The sequence below is a fragment of the Strix uralensis genome, chromosome 1 (genome assembly GCF_047716275.1).
Source record: "Strix uralensis isolate ZFMK-TIS-50842 chromosome 1, bStrUra1, whole genome shotgun sequence".
NCBI classification, from domain to species: domain Eukaryota; kingdom Metazoa; phylum Chordata; class Aves; order Strigiformes; family Strigidae; genus Strix; species Strix uralensis.
Window position 1 is genome coordinate 174,677,783 of NC_133972.1, and position 22,861 is coordinate 174,700,643.

Below are 22,861 nucleotides of genomic sequence, written 5' to 3' on the forward strand. Positions count from 1 at the left end.
TGTAACTATCTTGACTAGTAGTCAGGATCGTATTTCAGCCACTTAAGCTTTCAGGTCTGCGGTGCTGTTTTATCAAGTCTGGTTTCTATTACCTTTCTGGCACGCTGAGCGGGAATTATACTGTCAACACAAGCATCTGCAAAACAGCAAAAGAAGGGATTTTCATTCTGGCAAAGCGACACAAGAACTCCAAGTGCGTTTTACAACCCGGATTTTCTTCCATGACAAAGTCCTGCTCCTGCTAATATCATCCACGTCTGACCAGCACGCAGCGCTGGCCGAGCCCCAGAGGGGAGCCGAGCCCGACAGCAAGTCATTGCACGGCCACGAAGCAGTCGGACTTCTTAGTTCAAAAGCAAAGCGGCAGGGCCGGGCCAGACCACCCACGCGACAGCAGAGGGACGGTGCCTCCAGAACTCTAAAGTCCCCCCCCGCAGTTCAAGGAAAGGACCTTCACGAGCAGGGGCTGCTGCTTCAATATTAAGCTCGGCCTTGCCGCACAAGGCCAGAAGCCCGTGTGCCCGTTACGGCGCCGAGCAACAAGACAAACACAAAGAAAAGTGCCACAGCTACACACCACGAGCGTCCGCGGACAGTCCCAGCACCAGCCCCCAGGGAAAGGATGAGGCCGAGGCCCTTCAGAACTGACTTAGAGCATCAGACCAAATATCCACGAGACCTGATCTTCAGACAGGAGTGTCTTATTTTTGAAGTTATTGGGCAAACTCAATGCAGCATTAATCCTAACGAGCTAAGACTACTGAAAAAAAAAATAAACCCACCCCAAAAAAGACTTCAAAAGATTCTGCCTACCAATAACAAAATCAGGTGACGGTTTATTAAAAATTGACAGTTTGGGCTTTTTGGTCCACGGACGCGTTTCTTTATTCCTTCAGAGGCTTCACCTGCATTTGAGTATTTGTTTTTGTTAAGGTCCTTTACTCTTTATCCAATATTTACGAGTACTCTGAGTTGATTCTAATTGCAAAAAATCTAATAGAAAGATGGCAAGGAAGGAAGGAGGCGCACACTACCCGTCTCCTAAAGATGGCAAACCACATCAAAGAAAACATCTTTGAGTCCCATTCCAAGGTTTTCTGTTTCACTGGAGTTGCTCCACGCCAGAGCTCTTGCTTTTTTTGCCCCCTAAGATAAACAAACTTGCTGGTGGTCTTCTCTGCGAACCCCACAGCCCTACAGCCGTTCGCTGGACGTCGCCGCATCCAAAATACTCTGCACCCTTCATCGACATCCAGATCCCCCGACCCGCCCCCCACAACTGCTCCTGCCCAGCCTCGCCAATCTCCCCAGGAGTCTATCCACGCTGCTAACAACTGGGAGAGATTTTCCTCTAGTTTCATAGAAGGATGGCTACTATATCCATCAACTTCACAGAGTTTCACCCAAATCTCAACGCGGTACCTTCTCCTTCCGAGGAAAGGGGGAGGAAGAGGGACCTGGAGACAGGCTCTCACCCCTCAGATCTATCAGAAGCACCACACCGGTGATTTCCTTCATAACGTTGTTTGAGATTCATCCCAACATTTGTATTTTTACCACCGTGCCTCCAATTATTGGAAATACTCCTATTTCCAGACTGTTTATGGCCGGTTTACACACACACCAACTACCTTCCGCTTAGCCAGCTCTCCTCCCTTGCCAGTGCCAGCCCGCTGCCCACCACCACGCTGCTGCAAAGCGCTACGAGACTTGAGACTGAGCTGGAAGGGCAGAGGCCCAAGGCCTGTACGGAGTTTACAGGGAAACCAACCCAAATTACACTGTCCGTGACAGGATTATTCACATGGTTAGGACTAAACCAACCCTGCACAGGCCTTAACCAAATTCTGCCTCATTTCTATCACTCCAGTTCTCAAGGTGGTCTGGATTCTTCTGCGTGGCATCCCAAACCTTTGCTGCCTTAACAAAGCCCAGGAGTGTTTTGTGAAAATTCTCTCAGCGCACCTCCTGTGCCAAAATCATTACAAAAGCCGCCTTCAAGACGACTGTTCCAAGATTTCATCTTTCAGCAGCTCTGCCATGACCCCTCTCCAGACCGAGCGACCCTCCAAAAACTGTTGTCTCTGCTTCAGCCAGTCCCTCCCCCACATTTCTTACATTAATCCTCATCTTCTCCCCTTTCATTTACAATTTTCCATGCGGCAGAGGATCAAATGCTTTGGGGAAGTCCAGACACATTAGATCTGCCCCGATTCCTTTATCCAAAAAAGGATTTCACATCCAGAGGAGAGGAGGTACAACCAATTTTTGGTAAATCCATGTCATATTTTATCCCATTTCCATTTACTGCCATGGCTTTAGTTATTCTCCTCTTTGGAATCATTTCCAAAGCGCTTCAAACCACTGAGGCCAGACTAAGTCATTAATGCTCCTCTTAAAATCAAATCACTTACACAAATGAGGTTAAGCATCTTTCTTGGGGTGACTGCTTATGCTGCAGAAAGGGGATGAGGGGGCTCCTGTTCTCCCTCGCTGTTCGGGGATGCAAACCCAAGGCTCTCGGCTCCCCAGGCTGGACAAAGTCCCCCCCCCAGCGGTGGAATTCCCGTTGGGCACCTGCTCGCTCACCCCGCTGGACCCGCGCTCGGTGGTAACGATGCCGGCGCAGGGGTCGGACCGTTTCCCAGCCGGTATCAGGGTTTGTTGAAAAGGAAGAAAATGCAGGCAGATCTCTTCACAGGGCGCTGCGAAAGTTCGGACAGTAAATGAATTACAGCTTCTCTTGCGTAACTTTGATATACTTTTATCTCGACATCTTCCAAGTCTAGTTCAGACAACATCAAACATTTCAGCACAGATCGGGTTGTTCTGTCAAAAGCCTCGGCTCTCCCTAAGCGGGGGACAACGCGAAGTCAAAATGACTCATGTAACACTAGATATTTGCAGCGTTTTGGCCAGCACCACACTTGCTCCGAGTCCAGACGGGCTCTGGCCACCCACCGCATGCTCCAGGTCTCCACATCTGCGCTGGCACCCTTCTGCTCTTCCCATCCTCCTCCCGCAAAGCCTCCCAGGCTTGAGACACTGTTAATTCTCCTGGCGGACGACAAAGGAGGCGCCCCGAAGGATTTTCTGAAACCGATGCTGGGGCTGAAAAGTCACTTGATTAGGGAAAGCAGCGGAGTTTAGGCTCGGTGTGGAAAAGTCTCCTTCCTAGTCCAGGCGGTGCTTAAAAGCCACCGCACACAAGTGGATTCTCTCCCTGCTGCCAACACGAGCTCTGTAGCAGGACGTTTCACAGAAACCCTCAGCGACCCCTTCAGAATTCAGATTGCAGAAGGGCACTTGTGCTCAGCAAACATCTTGTCACCCCGTTTACAGATATAATAGTAGTTCTAGAACAAAATAAACTGCTCAGACTTTGCTGTTCATCCCTTCCTGATGGCACTGAACATCTGAAGAGGCCAAAAGTGGCAGGGCTGGGTGGAGGAGGAAGGCTGTAAGCCTTTCCACACACAGTTGCAAGCAGAGCTATACATTAAAGCTCTACATAAAGACCCCTTTGCAGCCCTCCCTTCGGGAGCATCGCGCGCCTCCGGCCCCAGAGCTGCCCTCAACACCCCCAGCCCCTCATGCAGCCCTACGCTTTCAGAGGTTTCACACCAAAATTTCACTCCATACCTTCTGCTCCTTCCCCAGACCACGTTATTTGCTGTCTACGATGACAAACTGCACATCCAGAGTAATCTTTTAGCTCTCCTATTCTTGCCACCTCTCCGGTTTTCCTCTTTAGCACCTTCAAGTGAACCCAGGAGGAAGAGTCAGGCACTGTTGCACCAGCACAGCAGCCGTGAACAGCCGCGTTCCGAAGAGTGACCCAGAATCCCAGAATCATCCAGGTTGGAAAAGCCCTTGAAGCTCCTCCAGTCCAACCATGAACCTCACCCTGACCGTTCCCAACTCCACCAGATCCCTCAGCGCTGGCTCAACCCGACTCTTCAACCCCTCCAGGGATGGGGACTCCCCCCCTGCCCTGGGCAGCCCATTCCAACGCCCAACAACCCCTTCTGCAAAGAAATCCTTCCTAAGAGCCAGTCTGACCCTGCCCTGCCGCAGCTTGAGGCCATTCCCTCTTGGCCTGCCGCTGGTTCCCTGGCTCAAGAGACTCATCCCCCCTCTCTGCACCCTCCTTTCAGGCAGTTGGAGAGGGCCACGAGGTCTCCCCTCAGCCTCCTCTTCTCCACACTAAACCCCCCCAGTTCCCTCAGCCGCTCCCCATCACACCTGTGCTCCAGACCCTGCACCAGCTCCGTTGCCCTTCTCTGGACACGCTCGAGTCATTCAAGGGCCTTTTTGGAGTGAGGGGCCCAAAACTGAACCCACTCATCGAGGGGCGGCCTCACCAGTGCCGAGCACAGGGGTCAGATCCCTTCCCTGTCCCTGCTGGCCACGCTGGTGCTGATACCAGCCAGGATGCCATTGGCCTCATTGGCCACCTGGGCACACTGCTGGCTCATGTTCAGCCAACAAGGGGATTTAATGGAAGCAACGTCCTAGGTGAAATTTTACCAGTTGACCAAGAGTTCAGACATCAGCAGGGCAAGGAGTTAAGTTTTTGGACAGATAGTTAAAGACACACTCCAGCAGGAAACCCCTCTGTCACCTGCGCAGCACTGGCAGAACCAAGGTCAAAGCCCTACTCCAGGCCCTTTTCTAGACACTACAGACAAGCCATCCCCCAACCAGCTCAAAGATCAAGTTTATTGGTGGTGGTCACCAGAACACCGCTCCTTCAGCTCGCTGGCCCCGAGCACCTCCAGCTCCCACTGCACAGGCTCTCCCCGGGCAGGCGGGAAGGGGAAGCCCCGCCAAGGAGCAGCCAGCAGAGCCGAGGTGATAAAGCTGCATCGTGCTCGTCTGCGCAGCGCAGGGTGAGGAGAGACCTCGTGGGTGATCAGGGTCAGCCCCAAGCCAGCGCAGGGGATCGCAGCATTCACATATTAATTCCAGCTCCATCCTGAAACTTCTTTTTGGATGTCACAAAGCCTACTAGAGCGCAGAGCCAGAACCCTCCTTTTTTTTTTTCCACTTACAATTTTTGTCCAGGGAAGTTCATACCCACACGATCCCGCTCATTTAAGCTTGGTCTTTCTCCAGCCATTGTTTTGCTGGGCTAAGGAAAGGTAACTTTCAGACTATGGTTTCATATTGCTAAACTCCATCAAAACATCAGCTTAAAGTGTCCAGGCACTGCCACGGCTTGGGCCTGACTTAAATGCAGTGCTGGTTTCTGGGGATCACGCTCTGAACCACATCAGGTCCTCAGGATCTGAGCTCACACACATTAAAAAAAGCATAAAATCATGGGTTTGGTTCTGAAACAGAAAAGTACCCTGATCAGATTCGTAAGGACAACCACCTGCTTGTGGGCATAACGACCGAATTCCCAGAAGACAGCAAAAATCACTTACTTGCATGACCTCGCATTTCACACGAGTAGGGTCCTACCACTCCTAAAAGTGCTTTTGAGGGCTCAAGTCTCCCTGCAAGATTAGGCTCTGCGATACGGGCGCCTTCCTGCTCCCTTCATTTCCCTTCGCACAGCTACTCCTTTTTGACACCAACATCATGAGAAGAACTACAGCAGACAGACCCCCGGACCCTTGAGGAGCCCAGCTAATGACTTCACCTACAGCTTAAGTATTTTCAATCAACACACTTCCCTTCTATTTTCCTGGTTCTTCATTCACTTTGAGGATCTGCCTACAGGTAACACGTTTTCTGTGCAGCAGTTGCTGGACTCGGGTAGGTTGGAGCTCTGATCTAAGCAAAGATGTCTGCACTTTCATTTATAAAACATATCACAGATAAGAGAAAGCATAGCCTGTGAAAAAAATACGTTGCTAATGGGAAAGAAATAAGTAAAGAAGGAACTTCTGTGTATACAAAAGGGTTTAAAATTAGTTATTCACCATTCTCTATAACTGAAAGTGAAAGCACACTGGGCTGGAAGCGGTATCACAAGAGCAGAAATCCTCTTGGGCTACACTGGGGAGTCCTAAACCCAGAAAAAGGGAAAGAATAATCAGCCCTTTGTGGGTCAAACCAGAAACTTTCATTGAGTGAGGCTAAGAAAATTCCTCAGCCTCTGTAATCAAGACTCCCGGGGCAGGAGGACGTACCGAACAGCACAGTGGGACCTGCAGTAGATTTTATTTATATAATCACTGTGGCATCCAACAGGTAGATGTTTAAGTTCCACAGCAGATCAGCTACTGAGGCAATTTATTCATCTTAATCACCAGCTATAACTAACATTCTAGCGTTCCATGCAGAAGTGCCCATGCGCAGAATTGAGAGGATTGTTCCTCTCTGATGAGCAAAATGCAGAAAAACAGGGAAAACTGTCGACATCTACCGGGATCAAGTTTCTTCCAAGCTCTGCATCAAGCTGACCCAAACCCCGACTGCATCGTTTTGATCAGCAACCGCATCTCCCCGAGCACCTCCCAGAGCAGAGCACGAAGACAATCAGGTATTTGCGTGTTAAGGTGGTTGAAAATGAAGAAAACCAGGTATTTGTGTGTTAAGGCCGTTCATTAAAGGGTCTGACAAGAACCAGGGGCAGAGCGAACGCGGGGCAGGGTCCTGCGGCCAAAACCCAGCAGTCCTGTAGCGGCAGCACGTGGTTGGATCCGGGGGCTGTGGCCGGAGCACGGCAAGGCAGAGCCACGCTCGGGAGGGAAGCGAAGTGCCCGGCGTAAACGAGCGCGGAGCAAGACAGCGCAGGACCAGCGTTACACCCGAAAACCAGCCCTGGGCTGGGAAACTGCCCCTGGAGGCAGCCCAGGAGCTCCTGCGCCGTTCGGAAGAGGACAAGCAATGGCAGCTGTATTGCAGAAGGTGGGGGTTAAACGGGGAGAAGGCACGGGAGAGGCAGGAACCTGAAAAGCCAAGGTTTCAAAGGCCAGTTTGTGAATATTTGGGCTTGCAGCGTGTCAGCAGATCGCCACCTCAAAGCCCGTTCCGAGCAGCATTTATAGAAGTTCCAGTTTTTTGGGCTACCAGCACTCTCCAGCTCTAAGAAGAGATTTTCCTCTGGAAGCAATTAGCAAGGCTCTTCAACCTCCCATCTAACACTGGTCCTCCACCTTGTGATTCTAAATGTGCCTTTTAGCGAGATAAAACCCCTACCTTTAAAGGCACACATACTTGAATTTAAATTCAATCACAAATTCAGCACAATTACAGCAATCATTGCCCTGTAAAAATATGTTTACAGGAGTAAATTTGATTTTCAATTTACATTGCAAACACCAAATTTGAAAATGAGTAATTCAAACATAAAAGCTCTGCACAAAGGTTGAGTTTTATTTTATGAAAAGCCCAATGCCTTACTGAACAAACCCTCACCCTGGGTACTAGACTGGATCAACTCCCGCTTGCAGAAACAAGAAGGTTGTGATGATCTATGCACGTGAGGGATTAAATATAAGATAAAACCTCACATTTCCCCCATTCGCTGCTTGGCAGCCATAAAACCTTCCTCTTTCTGATTCCTCAATTTTCACTTAACTTTCACAGCCCGCAAAGCAGAACTTCAGAAGCTTGCTGCTGGTGTAATTCTTTTGCACGTTCCTCATTTCCAGTGGTACGGTCAGATTTTCCACACAATACTTCATCACAGCAAGTGCCTTGCTGGGAGATCTCAGAATCCCAGAATCATCGAGGTTGGAAAAGCCCTTGAAGCTCCTCCAGCCCAACCATGAACCTCACCCTGACCGTTCCCAACTCCACCAGATCCCTCAGCGCTGGCTCAACCCGACTCTTCAACCCCTCCAGGGATGGGGACTCCCCCCCTGCCCTGGGCAGCCCATTCCAACGCCCAACAACCCCTTCTGCAAAGAAATCCTTCCTAAGAGCCAGTCTGACCCTGCCCTGGCGCAGCTTGAGGCCATTCCCTCTTGGCCTGCCGCTGGTTCCTTGGCTCAAGAGACTCATCCCCCCTCTCTGCACCCTCCTTTCAGGCAGTTGCAGAGGGCCAGGAGGTCTCCCCTCAGCCTCCTCTTCTCCACACTAAACCCCCCCAGTTCCCTCAGCCGCTCCCCATCACACCTGTGCTCCAGACCCTGCACCAGCTCCGTTGCCCTTCTCTGGACACGCTCGAGTCATTCAAGGGCCTTTTTGGAGTGAGGGGCCCAAAACTGAACCCACTCATCGAGGGGCGGCCTCACCCAGCACAGGGGTCAGATCCCTTCCCTGTCCCTGCTGGCCACGCTAGTGCTGATACAAGCCAGGATGCCATTGGCCTCATTGGCCCCCTGGGCACACTGCTGGCTCATTATCAATCCCCCCCAGGTCCCTCTCTGACTGGCAGCTCTCCAGCCACTCCTCCCCAAAAGGACAGCGGGAAGGGAAGCGGAGTCTCCTGCACACCAAGAGTTAAGCCATCAGGAATCTGCAGTGCTCTTGAAGGACCAAACTGGTGACAGAGAGTTTCAGCAAAGAGCAATTTCCCCAGCACCGGCTCAGCACTGACCTCCCGAGAGCTGGCCTTGAGTTTGGCAAGCTGTGCAGAAAGCGTGTGTGTGTTTAGAGGCAAAACAAGCAGCTGCTGAGGTTATTTCATTGCGCTCTGCTCCCCTCCACTGTCCAAGAGCATTAACAGAGCCATCGGACGCAACCACGACCACAGGGAAGCAGCACCTTGCCCACACTTGGCTGAAGATCAGCGCGCCACGGAGGGCTTGCTGCTCCACGGGTGGTTCCTCTCCAAGCCTGAGTAGCCCCCCTCTTATAATCCAGCCGCCTCTCCTGGTCTAAATCAGGGCAGGCCTCAGGGCCACTTATATCCTGGTCAGGGCTGTGACATCCCCAGCCTTGCTGGAGCACCCCAGGCCTCACCCCATGGACTTTCCTGTACTGGGATCTGGGCTCCTGCTCCAGCAGAAGTGGGGATGGGGGGCTTGCCAGCAGCGGGTGGTTGCGGTCGGACTGACAAGACAAGGCCTGACGATGCTCAGGCTCCACCAGCCGAAGCTCAGCATATTCTAAATTCAGGTGTAACACTTGGACAAGTGCGACTGTCTGGGTGGATAAGGAATTTCATGCCTTCCTCCTAACTCTCCCTGTCAGGAGCTTCTTCATGTTCTCCCCGCCCCAGCCCTCTCCCCACCTCTTTTGTCCCTGTTCCCCCAGTGAGGAGAACCAGTCAATGGCCGACACTCCCTTCGAGGGGAGGAACAGAACAGCAAAGCGTTAGTGGCTGCTTCACCCAAGCCCTTATCCCGTCATATCCCCCAACAGCAGAAGGACACGGACCTGCTCGAGCGAGGCCAGAGGAGGCCACGAAGATGCTCGGGGGGCTGGAGCACCCCCCTGTGAGGACAGGCTGAGGGAGTTGGGGGGTTCAGCTGGAGAAGAGAAGGCTCCGGGGAGACCTTAGAGCGGCCTCCCAGGACTGAAAGGGGCTACAGGAAAGGAGGGGGGGGGAACTCGTCATCAGGGGGGAGGGATAGGACAAGGGGGAACGGGTCTAAACTGACAGAGGGCAGATTTAGGTCAGATCTAAGGCAGAAATTCTTCCCTGTGAGGGGGGCGAGGCCCTGGCACAGGTTGCCCAGAGAAGCTGTGGCTGCCCCCTCCCTGGCAGGGTTCAAGGCCAGGTTGGACGGGGCTTTGGGCAACCTGGGCTAGTGGAAGGTGGCCCTGCCCGTGGCAGGGGGTGGGACTGGATGGGCTTTAATGTCCCCCCAACCTAAACGTCTGTGATGATGACAAGGGGTGATGCTTTTAAACTAGAGGGGAGATTCAGACTAGATCTAAGGAATAAATTTTTTTATTTGGAGGGTGCTGAGGCACTGGACCAGGTTGCCCAGCGAGGGGCTTTAAGGTCCCTCCCAACCCAAACCAGTCTGTGATTCGATGATCCCCTCTAACAGGGGATGCTCTGAAGACACGTCACAAGCCCCAGGGCAGGCCAAAACGCAGGTACAGCCGTGTCCTGGTTTCAGCCGGGACAGAGCCAACTTCCCTTCTTAGCAGCTAGAACAGCACTGTGTTTCGGATTCAGCACGGCATTTGGTACGAGAAGAACATTGATAATGTGCTAATGTTTTCAGTTGTTGCTAAGAAATCAAGGACTTTTCAAGTCCGCATGTCCTGCCAGTGCACAGGTGCACAAGCTGGGAGGGAGCAAAGCCAAAACAACGGACTCAAACTGCCCACTGGAATATTCTGTCTCACACAACGTCCTGCTCCATGGAGAGGTGAGGCTTGGCTGGGAAACTCGCTCTCTTTTCTGGGATCGTGGTTTTGGGATTTTCCCTCAGCTGGCTGGGAACGGGCTGGGCATGAGTTGGCATTGTGCATCACTCATTTGTATATTCTATTATTATTATCATTATTACTTCAATTTTTATTGAAATTTATTCAACTTTTATTGATTGGCTCACACCAATCGGGCACCCTGCTGACGTCAAGGAGTGGTCCCGACCCACCTTTGCTGGCCCTAACGCTCGCCCAAGCCCACAACATGCCAGTCCGTGGAAGTAAAACCAAACCTGATTTTCTGCCAGTTTAGAAAAGATTCATGGAATCCTTTAGGTTGGAAAAGACCCTTAATACTGAGTCTAACCATTAACGCTCCCAAGTTAAACCACATCCCTAAGTGCCACATCTCTAGCTCCCTCCGGATCCAGGTGAGACTCGGGGCTGCCAGGAGGGAAGAGGACAGCATCAGACCAGCAGCAGAGAGGGTGAGGAGTCACATAAATGAGCCAAAGATGCGGCCGAGATCCTGCCACCAGAGCGGGCACAGCTTCCTCCCCCTCCCCTCCGGGCTCTGGCCCTTCTCGGAGCTTTTCACAAGCTCAGTTCCCCAAGAACAGGACGAGTGCTACAGCTGGCTCAAGGGAAGGTTCAAGGTTAACCCAAGAGCTGCCTATCAAGCCAGAACAGAGGTCTACACGTGAGAGCAGCCAGATCCCGAAGCAGGAGCTTCGCCAAGAGCAGAGCAAACACCGTGCTGCTTCCTCAGAGCATCTCCGGTCTCCAGAGATTTACAAGCTGCTCTTGGGCCAGGTTGGACAGAGCTTTGGGCAACCTGGGCTAGTGGAAGGTGTCCCAGCCCATGGCAGGTGGGTGGAACTGGGGGATCTCTAAGGTCCCTCCCAACCCAAACCAGTTTATCATTTACTCTCCAACTCAATTTAAACAGGTGGCTGCTACCAGCAAAGGTCGTCCCCCTCTCCCTCCCATCCCCAGGTACCCCTCCCCATTACCTCCAGCAGCAATGGCAGTGGGACAAGCCACTAAAACTCAGCAGTTCAACAGAAAAATATCCAGGGGAAAAAAAAACCCCAAACCAACAACCTGTGGAGCACAAAAAGCTGAATCCCCTCACCAGGGTCTCACGATCACTACCAGAGACACAAAGGCAGTCTGCACGCTTTGGCAGCAGCCAACTCCTAGTTGAGGTGAGCGCATGCCTTGGAGAGGGAGGGAATGTAGCAAATAGCGTCACGAATAAACTAGTCTCCAATTAGTCCTATTATTTGTGTCCCCAAACACACGTCAGTTTGGTCGTTCCAAGAGAGAAATCTGCTGCAGAGTTAAGAAGACCCACTGTCCCACATCAGACCGAGGTCCAGAGAGACGAGATGCCACCTCGCACGCCTGGGGAACAGTCTAATCAAGGCAACATCGACTTTCCCTACCAAACTTCTACCAGCAAACAGCAGCGTTGGTACTTCTGAGGGCAGAAATTACAGCCAGACGTTGTGTTTTATAAAACAATCCATCCTCCTTGAACTCTTTTCCAATTCTTCTACGGTTTTGGCCTAGCACGCCATCACTGTGCGGAGCGATTACGCAATCTGTGGGCAACATGAGGAGGTATCTGCCTTTTAAACCTGCTGCCCAGCGGGGTGCCATCTCATCTTCCCACGCGAGAAGCACGGACTGATTTGAAACAGGGAGGAAAACACATTTCTGTCTGCGTGCCCTCTGGAAAATCCAGCTCAGAGGCTGCCCCGAGGCTGAGAGGAGAGGCTTTGGTGACAGCACAAGCGCACTGGGGTTCCGTCCCAGAGACTTTTGGCCTCTGTGATTCACAAATCTGAGTTTCTGAATGGAAAGCGGCAACGTTCGACTTGAGGAAACGGTGGGATTTATGGATGAGGCAGGGCAGAAACGCAGCTGTCACAGCCTCTGGTGCCGAGGACATGATAAACGCCTAAAAGCCGTCCTGCCTTACAGACCCGCAGTGACTACACCCCACGGGAGGTTTGAGCCGTTAACTGTGGGGACGAGAGAAGTTACCAAGATGAGAAAGTTATAAAAAAGAGTGTCAAGGAATCACAAATAAAATTTGAAGACTTTGCCTTCAAAAGAAGTCAGTTAGGAGTTACATATTTTAAGAAGCGTATTCTGCTTCTTTATCTTCCCCTTATGTTTATTTTCCTGCTTTCTAATGAGATGATTTCTCCTCAAACACACATAAAAGATGCTTTTCCTTACTGTGAGCACTTTGAGATCCATATCCCTGAATGCCTACAGCTTATTTCTTCTACCTGTTACTAAAGGAAATCGAAAGAAAGGAATTAAACACCGTAAGCTGAGAATAATCAACTACTGATTCCCTGGAAAGCTTGAGGATAATCCCCTCCTTCGCTTCTGTCTCACAAGCTGTATTAACAAAAAAAGCGAGAGCACTATCAGGGGAAGACCCAACCTTTCCCCAGGTTTTCCATGCTTCTGCAGCTCTTGCCATGACCGAGAAGATCTGTCCAGCTACCAATACTCTAAAGGAGTTAAAACCCATACCTAGTTATCAGACTGGTGACGTTGATTTGGAATAGAGCTTTGCTCTGGGCTGAAGCTCGGCGCTCCAGCTATCGCCCGCTCTTCACGCACACGGCTGCCCACAGCAAACACCCAGTAAATAAAGGTACTTCATCACGCAGTGAACAAAGCAGGAGACTGCACGTTTAGCACAGGACAAGAACGTGTACGTGGACAGCTACTGCGAAGCAACCTCACCCAGCACCCTGCTTCATCAGGGGTAAAACCAGGGTATGAACCTCCCCTTCCTGCCCTGCCCCGAGGTGGGGTAGGACAGCCTGGGGTAATCACGTTACGGATAAACAACAACCCTGAAGAAGAGGGGGGCAGCAAACTGTGCCAAGCGATGGAAACAAGCAGTCAGGAACTCCAGTCTCAACACCAACACCTCTTTCCTTCTCCACTCAGCAGGACACTTGCAAAAATCTTTTGGGCAAGGAGAAAAGCAAAGATGTTTACCCAAAGATGTTTACCTGTCAGCATAAGCAAAGTGTATATTCCTATTTGCAAAATGCTGATTTGCACGCAGATACTAATCCCGTGGATATTACTCCATGCTCCCAGTGGCACAGCTTCACTTAAACACCGCCCAAAGAGCAAATCTGTCTGCACTCAGAGGCCCCAAGTTTTCACAGCACCCCCAGAAAATCTCCCACAGCCACTCCCAGGAGGAAGGCGACCTGCCTGTGCACTGCAGTTCCCACAGGCACAGGGACCAGGGTGATGCCATTCGTCCCCTGCCCCTAAATGCAATTTCTCACGGTGTTTCAGCCACACAAAAATGAATACAAAGTTATTGAACACAAGGCATTAAATCTTTGCTCTAGGAAGAGGACGAGGCGTTTGTTCAGGGGCGATGACTTGCAAAGCTAAGAGCAATGCAATATCTGCAGCAAACAGACAGCGCAGGCCTTTCATCTCATTACTGCCACATCCAGACAGATAAGCAAACCCTTCGAGCTGCTGGAGAGCAGCTACAATCAAGGGTTGCGAAAAAACATTCCCAGCATGTTTATGCTTTTATTTTGGTCCTTATCTTTCACGCTTTATTATCTTGAACAGCAGTTCCACTCATCTTGGCTCCTCGTGCCCATCTGAAGTCAAACCTCTGTACGACAGCCCTTTTTCACTCTTCGCAATATGACTGCGTTTCTCTTCCCTCGATAGTTTCGGTAGCAAAGGGCTGACCCGCGGTCGAAGCAAGGCGATATGGCGACGCAGGAGACAGAGCAATCGACTGCTCGCAAGAACTTATTTCTACTTAACTGTTTGGCCTGCCAGGTTAAGAATCAAACAGCAAGAAAACTTCTTCCCTTTGATTTCAGGCAAATGCTGCTGATGTAACTGCCTCTGAAAAACAGCCCGAGGCACTTGGCTCCAGATTGATTTTAAGACAAAACTTAAAACTTCCCCAAGCTGCTTGAAATGATGAAAAAACGGGACTTGCACGACTGGTGCAACCACAAATCGGGCTAGCGCCGTAGGACCAGCACAGGCTGTACCACAGCGGTGATAATGACACGGCTAAAAGCCGTACAGCATCCCCTACCATGGAAACAGTTAGAACGGCGCCTGGACGCTACTTTTTTTTCCCTTAAGTACTCGGGATAGCTCATTTCCCCCCGAGGTATTGCGGCGCTGGGGTAATGAGGCGCACGGGCAGGATAACCACTGAGGAAAGAGGCAGCACCTCTAATTAGGAGCGGGCAAGAGCAACTGCGAGGCCTGGAGAGTCACAGGAACCCGCTCCGGTATTGTGACACACCGGTAAAGAGCGAGGCCCGGGCCCGCGGCTGGGAAAGTCACTCCAGAGCCTGGGGGGAGGCCGGGGACACGCCTGGGCCCCGGGGCCTCGGCCGCCCCGTCCCCTCAGCGGGACTCACCGGGCTCCAGCAGATGAGCGAGTCGGTGTCGGGATCCTCCACCAGGGTCCACAGCTTGGTGAGGAAAGCGGGCACGTTACTGCCGCCGGGGCCGGCGCCCACCGCCGCCGCGCCAGGCCCCTCCATGGCGGCGGCCGCTGCGCCCTGAGGGCCCGGCTGCAGGCCCCGGGGCAGGCCGCGGCGCGCCGGCGCCCCCCCCGAGAAGCCGCCGCCAGGTGGGGTTTGCGGCGGGCCGAGGCGGGAGGGCGGGCGGTGCGGGGCTTAGTGCCGCCGGCGGCCGCCGCCGCGGGGCCAGGCCGCTGCCTGCGCACTGCAACCCCCGGGGCCCAGCATGGCCGCCGCCATCTTGGGACGCCTCCGAGACAAGCCCCCCGCGCGGGGCCGCCGCGCGCACGCGCAGCACCGCCCCCTCCCGCCCCGGGGACACGCCCCCTCCCGCTGCCGTCAGCGCCGCGCGCGGGGCCGCGCCATGCGCACGCGCCGCCCCCCCCCGGCCGGCTCCCTCTGTGCGCACGTGCCCGCCCGCCGCACGGCGCATGCGCAGCCCCACGGACACCCCCCCCCCCCCCCCCCCCCCCCCCCGCCAGGCGCATGCGCTGTCCGTTCCGCCGCGCCCGCCCGGTGTCGGGAATGCGCATGCGCGCGGCGCCGGTCACCTCTCCCCTTTGACCCCTCCCTAATTATTCCCCCCCTCGCCCTCTCCGGTGGCGGCGGGTGGGCGCTGCCGGGGGGGGAAGGGAGGGGCTGGCACGGCGGAAAGGCGTCGGCCGGGGGGGCGGTGCCGTGACCTCTGACCCGCGCGCACGTGGTGCGTGGCGGGGCCGGCGCACGCGGAGCGGCGGGGACGGAGCCATGGAGCAGGTCGGGGCGGCGGCGCGTTGCCATGGTGACGGGCGCTGCGGGCCCCGTATGAGGGAGGGCGGCGGGGTCGGGCCCGGGCAGCGGGGGGGGTGGGGGGGGCGCGGGCCGGGCCGGGCCGTGCGGCTCCTCCGGGGAGCGGGGGCCGCCGCCCTGACGGCCCCCCCGCCCCGTTCCCTTCCAGCCATGTCCCGCCGGGGAGAGCGAGGAGCTGACGGACAGCGAGGAGAGCGTCTACTCGGGGCTGGAGGACTCGGGCAGCGACAGCACCACGGGGGGGGAGGAGGAGGAGGAGGACCCGGAGGAAGGCCCCGGCGGCAGCTCGCCCCCCCGGACACACGTAAGGGCTGAGCGGCTCCTCTCGGTCCCCGAACGGCGCGGGGGGGGGGTCCCGCTGCCCGCCGGGAAACGCCATTTTAGGGGCGGGGGGCGAGGCCCGGCACTTCCCGGGGCGGGCGCTGGGGCAGGCGGTTCCGGGGGTCCCGGCCCACCCCGCCGGCGGGCGCTTCTCAGGTCCTGCCTCGAAAATAATGGCGTGGGGAGGCCGATCCGAGCGGTTCTCATCCCTGCCCCGGCCGCCGCTCGTGCCTCCGGGAGGAGGACCGGGCGTGAGGGAGGCCCCGTGCCCCGCTGTGGTGCCCCCATTTGTAAAGCGTGGAGAAAAACCGAAACCAAACCTGCGTGCGTAAACCATAGTGAAACGCCTGCAAAGAGGAATCTTGTTGGGACCGGGATTTATTTTTACTTTTCACCGATTTTCTTTAGTTTCCAAGCGGGAGCCCGGGCTGCGCGTGGTGCAGCTGGGTTGGCGGAGGCAGGCAGAGCTGCCCGTCGAGGCCTGGGGGTGCTGGGGAAGGGGCCCGCAGGGTGATTCCCCCTGCTCCCATCTCCTGGGGACCGGGGGTGTCTGAGCACGGGGGATCAGCGCGGAGGGAAGCGTGTGTGTGCAGAGCTGGGTGACACCCCGCTGCCCGCCTCTCGGTGTGTGTTTTGGGATGAGGCGCAGCGTGGGGAGCTGGAGCGCTGCCTGTTTGCTGACAGGAAAGCAGCTTCAATGCCAGATGGTGTTTCTAGAGTCGGTGTTTGGAGTGATGCTTCTCTCGTAGATAGTAGATTTTTTAAAAATTATTATAAAGACGTAGTGTTTTCTGTTTCAGGCAGGGCAGGCACAAATACTGGGGAAAAATTCACACCCAGACTCATCTTGAGATACTAAATATACAGATCCCTGGTACTTCAGGCCCGGCAGCCCCAAGCTTGTTAACAAGAAGTGCCTTGTTATTATCCCGGCTCTCTGGATCTGTGTATTCACTTATTTGTTTGGATGATGGATAGAGGCTTTACCAAGGTCTGGAGCAGAAGTTTAGTAGGAAGTTCCCCTCGTAACCTGCTTAGGGATGTCACAGCGGTGCCGGGGGCTGCGGCGTGGCTGTTCCGCATTGGTTGGGTTGTCTCCGTCCACAGCTACCTGTTCCCACCCTGTCACCGCCTTCGTCATCGTCCTTCAGCAGCCGCTTATGAATCCCCGGCGTGGGCTGGGCCCGGCGCCTGATCCAGTCCAGAAATCGCTCTGTGGAAGCAGGGCTGTGGGGTTGGTTTGGTTTTTTTGTGTGTTCTGTTTTGCTTTTTGGAACAATTGGTCCCCTAACCCACGCAGGCAATGTCACACGCTTTGCGCTGCTTAAAAAAGAGCCACAGTGGTTGCAGCAGAACCGAGGAGGTCGGGGGGGGGGGGGGGGTGTTGATCCTGAACCCTGTTTCCACTGCTGTGCAGCACGTCCCTTTTTTGGCCTCGTGGCTGCTGCTTTGGGCAGAGATGGCCCGTTGGTTTTGTTGTGACGTCTCGGTGAAGTGACAGAACAAGAGGGAACGGCGTTAAACTGCACCAGGGGAGGTTCAGACTGGGGATGAGGAGAAAATGTTTCCCAGCAAGAGTGGTCAGAGAGTGGAACAGGCTGCCCAGGGAGGGGTGGAGTCCCCATCCCTGGGTGTGTTTAAGGGCCGTTTGGATGAGCTGTGGGGGGATGTGGGGTAGGGGAGAACTTTGTAGAGTCGGGCTGAGGGTTGGACTCGATGATCCTGAGGGGCTTTTCCAACCTGAAGGATTCTGGGATTCTGTGAAGTTGGATTCCCCATTTTCTTTCTTGCTTGTCCTTCTGCCTCTGGGGCTTTTGCCGCACAAAGGCAGCGGTGTCTCAGCAGAAAGAGGGGAGCAGGAACCCTGTGTGCTGCTGGGCTGCGTGTGAGGAGTTACCTGACCCAAACCGCCGCTGTCCTGAGCGGGGAACGTTAGAGACAGGGCAGGGCTTGGCCGGATTTCCTCTGGGGGGTACCTGGAGGGGTTTCGCAGAGGGAAAAGACATCAAACACGGTGGACTCAGGCAGGAATATGTTTACCTGTTGTTTCTGTTTGGAAAAAAAAAATTAAAAACGCTCCTTGCAAAGGCATTGCTTTCCTAGTGCAGAGGTTAACAGAAGTTTGGTCTGTTCAGACTGTGTTCTTCTCTAGGGTCCTGCAGGGAAATAAATCCATGGTCTGTGCCGCCGTCCCTTTTGATGTGCAGCACCCAAAGTGCTTTCTGAGGGAGCTGGGAACCTGGCCTCGTGCAGCTAGGTTTTCTTTTCTTTCTTCCTCACAGGGCCTTTGTGTAACGCCATGAATAAACGGGTTGAAAACTGCTACGTTATAGCATTGGAAGCTTTGGCGGGTCAGGCAGCTTTCCGGAGGGACTCGGTGATGCTGATGGGTGCAATTTAGAATTTTACGTTGCGTCAAAACTGCTCGGGAGCTGGGGGAGAGGAGAGGTAAATCACAACGGAAAATGTCCCAGGAGCATCTCGGGTCTTTCCTTGGCCGTTGCTCTACGCAAGACCCGGTGTTTGCTCTTTGTTGAAGAATTTCGCCAGGCTGGGGGTATCTGGTTTTCTAAAAGCTTGTTTCTTTTACACTCTTGGCTTTGGACCGCTGCTCGTTGCTTCCTGGGTGGGAAACGTTGGAGGAGAAAATGGAGCTACGCGTGGGGTCAGGGGAACGGCTGCTCGTAGGACGGCTCTGAGCTGGGTCTGTCCTCGGGGCGCTTGGTGTCTGCCGGGTCGTAATACCATCGGATTTAAAAATGGCCTTGTGGCTTTAGGGCAAGAACGAAGAGAACGAGCTTCTGCTTAGAAAATAATTCACTTGCTAGCACTGGAGAGCTGTTTATTTGCCTTGGATAGATATGTTTAATTTTGAATGAGGTTTCTCAAACTCTGGTCTCTTAATTGCAGACTTAAAACCTTTGATTTTTTGTTCGTCGGCTCCCCAGTAGGCAAATCTGCTTAATTTACTAGGAGTTAGTTATGAAAACATTATTAAAAGGCAAGCTAAAATTTTACTTGGATTGGTTGGGATGCCAAAACCTGCTGGGGGATTATTTTTTGTTGTGTTTGAGAGGGGAGGATTGACCGTGGGTGCCTGTGGCCACGTCTGAGGGCTTGTCAGGTGTGGGAGCTGCCGACAGCGTGTGACGGGTGAGAAGCTGAGACCCGCCGCGCCCGGCAGGTTGCCACGGGGCCGTTTCCTCTGCCCTGGCAGCGGGGAGATCTGCCCACGAGACCTCGCTCGAGATGTGATACGAGCTAGCTTTTCTGTTCTTCAGCGCGTGGCCTCGGCCCTGCCGGCACGCCCACTGCCCCGCGCATCCGATGCTTTTTTTTCTTCTAATTTTATTTGTTTCGCTGTGCTCTGTATGAACAGTTTAGCCAGAGCAATGTGCAAACCCTAAACAGTCCTCAGGTGCCACCAAACCCATTTTTATTCTGGCAGAGCAGAATTGTCAGGTTTTTAGTTACAAAAATGTGAAAAAGAGAAGAAAAGAACTCCAGAAATAAACACGGACTCTGATTGTCCTTGACGCTAATCCATGGCTTTGGCTGCTCGTTAGGATCCCGCTGAGCAGGGAACGGAGGACGCTGTGCCCCTGAAGTGCTCCGGGGAGACCTTGCCGGGGGTTTAACCCTGGTGAGAGAGGAAATGGTTTAACTTACACCTCTGTCAGCAGCCTTTTCCACAGGGGGCTCGTCCCTGCTCCTTTTGGGGGGATTTTAAAGCTTGCCGGCAAGTTTATAGTCAGTTCTTGCATGCCTTTTTTTTGTTTGGTAGGTTGGTGCGGTGGCTTTGGCCCTTCTGGGAGTGTTGCCCGTGAAGAGGTATCTGAACAGCAGGGATCTCTGGAGGCCACTCTCTTCTGCCTTTGTTTAGCTTGTTCGCAGAAATTTAATTGATTTTTAGCCCTGAGCTTAAAATATGGTGCAAATTACACCACATTCATTTCCCACACAGCGTAACGCTGTCGGGGATGTGGTGTGCCGGTGCCGAAAGCAGCCGTTGGCCGTAATGCAGAGGTGTTGTTCTTAACTGTGGGGGTGACAGCCCCCAGTTCTTCCTGCTCCTCGCAGGTAGGTAACGACGTGCCCGCACGGGGCGCGGAGCTTCCTGGGCAGCGTCTCTGACGCTGTGTTTTCACAGCAAGCTCACGAACTGCGTGGTCAGCAGCTTCTCTGAGGGCTGCCAGAGCAGGATGTTTCCCATCTCCAGTCTTGTCCTCTCCCCTCTGGTTCTGCTCTGTCTTGGAAGATGCTTCCTTCAGCCCACTCAGCGTGACCCAGAGCCATCTCTCCTCCTCTGGAGGTAGTTTTTCTTCCACGACATGAGGGGGTTGAATCAGCTCCCTGGGGCATGTGCCAGGAGCCGAGTGGGCACACGGGCAGCAGCCAGAGGAAGGTGGGAGGGGAATCCCAGAATCATCGAGGTTGGAAAAGCCCTTGAAGCTCCTCCAGCCCAACCATGAACCTCACCCTGACCGTTCCCAACTCCACCAGATCCCTCAGCGCTGGCTCAACCCGACTCTTCAACCCCTCCAGGGATGGGGACTCCCCCCCTGCCCTGGGCAGCCCATTCCAACGCCCAACAACCCCTTCTGCAAAGAAATCCTTCCTAAGAGCCAGTCTGACCCTGCCCTGGCGCAGCTTGAGGCCATTCCCTCTTGGCCTGCCGCTGGTTCCTTGGCTCAAGAGACTCAGCCCCCCTCTCTGCACCCTCCTTTCAGGCAGTTGCAGAGGGCCAGGAGGTCTCCCCTCAGCCTCCTCTTCTCCACACTAAACCCCCCCAGTTCCCTCAGCCGCTCCCCATCACACCTGTGCTCCAGACCCTGCACCAGCTCCGTTGCCCTTCTCTGGACACGCTCGAGTCATTCAAGGGCCTTTTTGGAGTGAGGGGCCCAAAACTGAACCCACTCATCGAGGGGCGGCCTCACCAGTGCCGAGCACAGGGGTCAGATCCCTTCCCTGTCCCTGCTGGCCACGCTGGTGCTGACACAAGCCAAGATGCCATTGGCCTTCTTGGCCACCTGGGCACACTGCTGGCTCATTACCAATCCCCCCCAGGTCCCTCTCTGACTGGCAGCTCTCCAGCCACTCCTCCCCAAGCCTGTAGCGCTGCTGGGGGTTGTTGTGGCCCAAGGGCAGCACCTGGCATTTGGCCTTAGTGAAACTCCCCCCGTTGGCCTCAGCCCATCGCTCCAGCCTGGCCAGGTCTCTCTGTGGAGCCTCCCCACCCTCGAGCAGACCAACACTCCCACCCAACTGGGTGTCATCTGCAAACTTACTGAGGGTGCACTCGATCCCCTTGTCTAGATCATCAGTAAAGATGCTAAACAGGAGTGGCCCCAACACGGAGCCCTGAGGGACACCCCTGGTGACCAGCCGCCAACCAGATTTAGCTGGATATTTTTAGATTGGCTCTTAGGAAGTATTTCTTTGCAGAAGGGGTTGTTGGGCGTTGGAATGGGCTGCCCAGGGCAGGGGGGGAGTCCCCATCCCTGGAGGGGTTGAAGAGTCGGGTTGAGCCAGCGCTGAGGGATCTGGTGGAGTTGGGAACGGTCAGGGTGAGGTTCATGGTTGGACTGGAGGAGCTTCAAGGGCTTTTCCAACCCCGATGATTCTGGGATTCTGTAACTCCGTCCCCCACAACTCTTTGGGCCCGGCCAGCCAGCCAGTTTTTCACCCAGTGAAGCGAAGGACTGCCCTGCAGCACCAGAGATGCTGGATCTGCTTGCCCAGAGTCCCAGGCCTGATTTTTACGGTCCTCTTGCGCGTTTTGCTGCGCGCGCTCGCTCTAGCCTGGGTGGCTGTCTTGCTGCTTTTCCAAACTGAAGGCTTCATTCTGTCTCATGGAAATTGGCTTTGAACCTGCCTTTAGGCCTCCCAGCTGACACCAGTTTGCTCCAACATCCCGTGTGCCTTGCCACCGGCGTGGACACCTGAACTGGTGCTGGAGAAACCTCCTTTCCTCCAGATTTTCCGCCTTGATGTTAAAAAATGACGTTGTTCTCGGGGAACAGCCTGTCGCGGTGCATGTCCCTTGAGCCAGGCTCTGGAGCGCTTTTGGAGGGGTTTGTGCACGTCCTGGGTCTCTCACTTTCAGTATCTTCTGGCTGTCCAGGAAGTTAATCGAGGCTGGGGAGGATCCCCAAGCTGCTGCTTCCAGAGGCTTCTGGATGACGTGCAGGCGAGCCGAGTGCATCAGCTGAGCGCGTAGGGCGCTTGGGGATCGGCAGGAGGGTCTCCTGCTCTGCCAGAGAGATGTGCAGAGTCTCAGGGAGCTGCTGGAGCAGGGAAAGGGAAAGCTTGCGGATGCTCTGTGATTACTCTGAGGTTTCCTGCTGAGAGACCAGACAGCAAGGAGCCTTGCTTGCTCGGGTTGCCAGAGCTTTTCTGGAGGCTCGGCATCGTGGTCCTGCTGTGGAGGCCTGTCTGGGGCTCCAGGAGGAGCTGGGAGCTCTGAGCCACAGTCGGGGAGGACTCTGCTCACGTGACAGCGCCCAGCGCGGGGCTGGGGGGCTGTTCTGCCAACCTTTAATTGTGGGCTCTCGCCACTGCCATAAAACCTGCGATGCTGTCCCGGTGAGAGCTGATGATCTGGAGGGTGCAGAAGCTGAGCTGATGCTTTTTGGCTGCTCTGCTCTTAGTTTTTTCCTGCTCCATCCATGGAAGCAGCAGCTCTGGCACGGACAAACCCTTTAGGTGCAGGGGAGGCGTTACTGCTCTCTGAACATTTTGGTGTTTGAAATACTCTGCCTGGAAGTTTTGTATTTTTACCTGGTGAGGTAAAACAGTTTGTGACTGTTGTGTTGAACTAGAGAAGCGATGGGAAGACTGACAGGTCCTGAGACTGTGGAACACAAACCGGTTCAGGATGTGCTGGTCTTTGTGCAGAATTCAAGGTGAGGTTCCTCTCCAGAGCTGTGCTCCTTCTCACGATCCTGGTGGTTATCTGC

General features: G+C 54.3%; 2 protein-coding genes across 5 annotated transcripts in view; one reads left to right on the forward strand and one right to left on the reverse strand.

The window, feature by feature from the left end:
* Positions 1-15,036, reverse strand: part of HSF1 (heat shock transcription factor 1) — a 71,903-nt gene extending 56,867 nt beyond the window's left edge. The window contains exon 1 of one of the 4 annotated variants that reach the window (XM_074889570.1): positions 14,688-15,036. In XM_074889570.1, coding sequence (XP_074745671.1) covers positions 14,688-14,813 — 126 coding nt within the window. In that variant the 5' untranslated portion in view covers positions 14,814-15,036. The remainder of the gene's footprint in view (positions 1-14,687) is intronic. The other 3 variants (XM_074889560.1, XM_074889586.1, XM_074889580.1) reach the window with 3 other exon arrangements.
* Positions 15,037-15,318: 282 nt separating this feature from the next.
* Positions 15,319-22,861, forward strand: part of BOP1 (BOP1 ribosomal biogenesis factor) — a 65,501-nt gene continuing 57,958 nt past the window's right edge. The window contains exons 1-2 of the mRNA XM_074889549.1: positions 15,319-15,548; positions 15,730-15,885. Coding sequence (XP_074745650.1) covers positions 15,540-15,548; positions 15,730-15,885 — 165 coding nt within the window. The 5' untranslated portion in view covers positions 15,319-15,539. The remainder of the gene's footprint in view (positions 15,549-15,729; positions 15,886-22,861) is intronic.